General features: G+C 37.0%; 1 protein-coding gene across 4 annotated transcripts in view; it reads left to right on the top strand.

Moving 5' to 3' along the window:
* DEK (DEK proto-oncogene) overlaps window positions 1–6000 on the top strand; it is a 29452-nt gene that overhangs the window by 21215 nt on the left and 2237 nt on the right. For 3 of the 4 annotated variants that reach the window (XM_043449650.1, XM_043449649.1, XM_043449651.1), the window contains 2 exons: window positions 2861–2996; window positions 3329–3477. In XM_043449650.1, coding sequence (XP_043305585.1) covers window positions 2861–2996; window positions 3329–3477 — 285 coding nt within the window. Of the gene's footprint in view, window positions 1–2860; window positions 2997–3328; window positions 3478–6000 lie in introns of those variants that run through there. The other variant, XM_043449652.1, reaches the window with a different exon arrangement.

The following is a 6000-nucleotide window of genomic DNA, read 5'->3' as shown; positions in this document are numbered from 1 at the left end:
GATCTTGAAAAGTTATCTATAGTCTCCAAGTATCATTTCCCATCTCAATTTTCCAAATAATTACATAGCAACAGCTAAGTGGTAGTTCTAAACTTGGCAGTGGAGATCAAGAAACAAGATAGAGTCTCCGTGTTAAGCCGTTCAGTCTGGTTGGCAGGAGGGGAGAGGTCAAAGATTAGGAGGGGAAAAGTATGGGAAAATAGTTAAGAAAGTGGTTTTCTCAAGCTGGAGTATTTCTCTCTTTCTACGAGCAGGTAGGGAGCAAAGATCCAGACAGGGAAACCTCACAGGAGGTAACAGTTTGATCTGAGCGTTAAAGGATAAACAAGAGAGGTTGGCATAAGGAAAGAAAGGGGTTTGGAGAAAATGATGCAAAACTGAATTACATGAGAGGCCCATCTTAGCTTCACTAAAAAAAAAAAAAAATTCTAGAGAAATGATCCTGGAGCCTGTACAGAGTTTGGAGGAAAGGGCCAGAGATAGCACTAATACTGAGTTTGGTTACATTTTATTGCCTTTCTGTCTTTTCTGCCAGCACTTTTAATTCTTTGTTATTCCCAGTAACATTTGTATGAGAATTAGATCATGGTATCATTGACTTGCTGCACTGGGTCAGCTCAGTAGTTTTCACCTGTGGCTTACAGAAAACTGTAGCTACTTTGGTCTTCTCTATAAGCAGCTAGTGCAGTAGGAGGCACACTGGACCTAACCAGGGTCTTGCTTCTTACTAGCTGTAAGGCATTGTTGCACTTAACTGCACAGATGTATTTTCCTCATTTATAGTAACGTCAGTTGTTTGTCATTGTGGGGTTTTTTTTTTTGGCTTTGTTTTGTTTTTTAGGTCATATGAGCTTGTGTATATGAAAGCAGTGCTGTACAAATGCCTTTTTCATTTTCCTTTTAATTTTTAACCATATTCTGGGTTCAGATCCTGCAAATGATGCAGAGATGAACATAGCCAGAAATATTGAAGTGGCTACTTTATGGCAGGTGCTTTTGTAGTTTTTAGGGACAGAGCTAAATTAGATATTTGGGTGTCTCTTCTCATGGAGATTGTCAGATAGGCCCCTGAGAAACTTGCAGTGTAGTGGGAGAACAGACATGTAAATCCCTACACTTTGAAACACATAAATAATGTTAAATGTTTTCTTTGGTGCCTTTTATGTATTCGATCCTCACAGAAGTTCTACAGATATGGCCATAGTTGGTTGAATCTGCAGTGCCTGGAAGGCATCATTTAAATGTAGATTATAAATGTATCCCAGTATCTAAGATGTGGGAGGGGGCAAATGTTAAATTTAGCCAAGTCTGGTATTACTACCTCTACTTTGCAGATGCAGAATCAGACACAGGAAGGATAAGTGATTTGTCTGAGAATTCAAAATTGCTCACTGATGGAGTCAAGACTTGAATCAGGAAGTTTGGCTCCAAAAACCTGTTTTCTAATTCACTGCTTCACAAAACCTTCCATAAAGACAGAGCAAATGAATTGTAGGTCAAGTGCTGTGGGGGCTGCCGATTAATCAGATTGGCTGTACTCTGAAAGATTTGGAGAATGTGATTGCTGAGAGAGGTTTAGACTCATGCATGAAATTTCCCTAAGGAGAGGAGAGGGGATGAAAGTAATGAAAATTTGAAAGGTTGTGTAGAATTTAAGTGGGCGTGGTTTTTTACTTTCCTTCTCAGTTTTCCCAGGGGCTCTTTTCATTATCTCCAAAATACTAGGTGATCTTGTTTGCCTTAACTTCCAAAAACTGTCTGTTGTTGCAATGTCAAGGTCTATCTTTTTGAGATTCCCTGTTTTCCGAAGTTCCTAATATATTTTTCCTGTACCCAATATCTTATCTTCAGGGCAACTAAAGTGGTTTTTAGCACCTGTAAGGCTAAAGCACACGATGTGAATTATTTGTCTGATTGTCTCTCTGCTCAAGATGAAACACATGAGTTTCTACAGTTTATGTCACTATTCAGCTTTCACTGTTTCCCTATGCCAGCACTTACATTATGAAAAATATATTTTACTGAATTCCTACCATGAGTTTGTTACATAGAGTAATGGCCACCCCCTCCTGCATTCTTGCATGGAGAATCCCATGGACAGAGGAGCCTGGCGGGCTGCAGTCAGTGGGGTTGCAAAGTCAGACACAGCTGAGCGACTGACACACTATAAAGATTTTTTAAAAACTGTAATTTTGTCATTTTAATCTCTGTATGTGTATATTTGCTTTTATTTTATTAGCTCTGAGTTAGTGTTTAAGAAAACAGGATCTGGAGTAAGATCTGTTTGAAGCTCACGTCTTTATTTTATTATGTGACTGTACAAAACCTCTCTGAGCCTGCATTTCCTCATAGGTTTATAAAAAGTTACTGAGAAACTACTTTGCACTATTTTAGGAGTTAGGGATACATCAGTGAACACAAAAAGTTCAAAAAAATCCTTGTTCTCATGGAACTTACCTTTTAGTTGGGAGAGATTGACATTATAACAGAATATTAATAGTACTTAATATTTTACAGGTTTTTTTTCCCCCAAGAGTAAAGTCTTCTGCATATAAAGTTTTCTCTCCATAGTGTATAAGAAATGTGAGCACTTATTATTTATAAAGTTTGATTCTTTACTAGTTTATAAACTAGTAAACTATTTATAAAGTTTGATTCTTTTCACTTGACTAGTCTTGTGTTGGGATAAAATTAAGTTTCTTGAATGTTACTCATCTCAGAAGTGGACAGTTAGTAATAATTTTTCACTGGTGATATTGACTACGTTAGGTTTCTCTGCTGTTGTTGAGGGGTGTGGACAAGTAGAGGGATGGCAGTTAATCACTCATCAATGTATGTACTTTGTTTTTATTTCCAACAGCCACCAAAAAAGACATCCAAAAGAGAAAAGCCCAAACAGAAAGCCACTCCTAAAAGTAAAAAATCTGCAAAAAGTGCTAATGTTAAGAAGGCAGATAGCAGTACCACCAAGAAGAATCAAAATAGTTCCAAAAAAGGTATGTTAGAAATGACACATTTTCAGCAACCCTAAATAGCTACAACTTATATGCTATAGTGTGGTTTTTAAACATATGTGAAAAATAGGTAAACTATGAAGAACTTTGAGGGGAGTATACCAGTTTTGTGTAGTTTATCATTTTTCAAAATCGACAAAAATTTCAGTGCGTGTTTTATAGGTACTATAGGGCAGTGATCTATAATTTTTTTAATTTAGTACCTTTTCAAGAATCTGATGAATGTTGATAGAATCTTTCCTAATCTGTCTTGAATATTATTTTTCTATGTAAGAAAAAATTTATTTTCATGTCATAAAATATCTTACTTTTAGAAAGTGAATCTGAGGATAGTTCGGATGATGAACCTTTAATTAAAAAATTGAAGAAACCTCCTACAGATGAAGAGTTAAAGGAAACTGTAAAGAAATTATTGGCCAGCGCTAACTTGGAGGAAGTCACAATGAAGCAGATTTGCAAAGAGGTAATTGGACAAATACTGAGATCATTTTCCTTTTATTTGAAAAAAATCTTTCACCTATCCCTCAGGTTAAAGCTAGATTCTTACATGCTTTCATTCATTGAATAAGTATTTATAGAACTACTACATGCCAGGTGTTCTTGTAGGCACTGGGGTACCACTTTGAGTAAAGTAGTCAAAACCTCTGCCCTATTAGAGTCATTTTATAAACAAATAGTAGAATGTATACAGTGACTGAAGTTAAAGTGATACATTCCAAACTGCATAGGAATAATCTTTTTTCCTAACCTGGAAACAATTTTCATTGATGCATCCCTAGATTATGTTAGTTTAACCAAGCAGAATCTCGTGGGCTACCTTACTTTCAGTACTACTGTGATAAATGAGAAGGTCAGATTCCAGGTTAGATTCTTAGCTCAAACTTTTGTGAAATTCTTTCTGATACTTCTCAGGAAATGATCTAGTCTTGAATATGATTCCATACTCTAGGTTGAGATTAGAAGATTTGAGAATCTGGTTTCTTATGGTAAAATGAAATTAAAATTTGAAATGTACTAAAGGTGGAATATTGTTAACTTTTTAAAGATATCGATTATTGTTTCTCATATTCATTCAACATTAGCTGAGCCTCTGCTACACATCAGGCACTGGGATAGGTGTTAGAAGTGGTATAGGGAAATGTGTTCTCATCCTCTACAAGGTGTAACAACTTTGGGGGATAGTTAGGTAATACGTTAAAACTTAAATGGCAAGTACCCTTTAACCTAGCAATTCCATTTCTAGGTCTCTATCTTAAAGACATAGTCACATCTACACAAAATGATTTCAATAATGTTCAGCCTGTCTGTAATACTGAAAAATCAGAAACAACCTAAATGGCCTTCGATAGGGAAATGTTTAAACTGTACATCCACACTTTTGGAATACTGTGTAGCAGTTCAAAAGAACATCGAAAAACCTTCCAGGTATTTTCAAGTTTTTGAAACAGAGGTATTTCCCTGTTACGTAAATACAGAGAAAGACTATATTGCCATTGACACGTTTATATGTTTGTATATAAACTTATTTTTAAAGATCTGGAAGAATAATAGCAGACTGATAGCTCGTTTCCTTTGAGAGGAGAGGCTGAAAGGAAAGTTAAAGGAAGACAAGAACTGTTCATTTTAGTGACTTTGTGAACACATTTACGTAATTTTAAGGGGATTATTAATAACACAGAGAGGTCAGGTGAGAAGAACATGAGGGTTTTTTTGGACTCCGTAAATTCAGAGAAAATTGTTGGCCCAGTAGCAGTTCTGCAGGATGGTACATGCCAGGGTTATCCCTTTGACTGAGAATTAATAGGAACATGAATTAAAGTTTCTGTGTTAGTAATTAAATTGGAGAATGGCACAAGCTGGTCAAATACTTTTTCAGGTCAGGGAGGGAGAGTGGCAGCTTGTGTTAGGCTAAGGGACAGCCGTGAGAAAGGAGAAGCTGCAGGCCCTGAGCCTTGAGATGGGTCCCTGCGAAGGTAGAGACAGAACTGCTGATGGATCCCGTACACATGAATGGGAGAAGAGGCAAGTCAGAAAGTTGAGGAAATTCAGAGTAATGCCTTCTCAACTGAGAGCAAGTGTGTGGGCACAAATAAGGGGAAGTTGCTGCTGGTGAGAATGCAAGGGAGACCTCATTAGAACTCCTTGGGATTTCTAGGGGGCTGTGACATTGAATACCACAAACTTAAAACAGGACCAGTCTTTTTTTAACTTTATTTTAGATGATAAAAAACCATTCTTTTCAAATTTGTTATATTTTCCTACAGAACTTAACCGTAGAAAACTGGTAGTTAGACAGATTAAGGGTTGGAGTTTTGCAGAGGAAGAACAAAAGGCAATCAGTTAGAGTAATGGAAATGATTGACTGTGTTCGCAGAGGTTGGCAAAATACAGCCTGTGGGCCATTGTACTGCAGCTATACCCACTCCTGAATATTGCCTACAGGACCTTTTATGCTGCAGTGGCCTGGCTGAGTAGTTGTGACTAAAACTGTCATTGGAAAGCTGAGATCACTTCTAGCCCTCTGCAGAAAATGTTTGCTGACCTTGAATTGTACGATAGGAGTGAAGCCAGCCAGGTGTATATGGGCAGGTCGGGACTAGAAGTCATTGTGAAACCAAGTAGCAAGTATCAGATTGAGAAGTCTAGAGGCTAAAAATTTAGGAGTAGACTCAAAGATATAACTAAATCTCAGTGATAATAGCTTCGGGGAAGGGATGGAACAGTGATGTGGAGGCTGAAATTCACCAGAGTTGAAGTTGAGGAATCATAAACACGTTAGATGCTGTAACAGAGAAAAAATAAAAGGATACCTTTAAAAAATGACTGACAGGTAACCTACCAATATAAAGAATTTAATCCACTTAACTAAGATCTTTCTAGATGGTTTCCTCGCGCATGTTTATTGTTCACTCAGCTGTACTATATAAAACTGAGAACGTTTGCACGCTAGTTTATTTTCTGCTCTATATACAGTATTATTTAAAAC

Source organism: Cervus canadensis, chromosome 28, assembly GCF_019320065.1.
Source record: "Cervus canadensis isolate Bull #8, Minnesota chromosome 28, ASM1932006v1, whole genome shotgun sequence".
Classification (NCBI taxonomy): Eukaryota; Metazoa; Chordata; class Mammalia; order Artiodactyla; family Cervidae; genus Cervus; species Cervus canadensis.
This window is presented reverse-complemented; position numbering and strand designations above follow the sequence as displayed.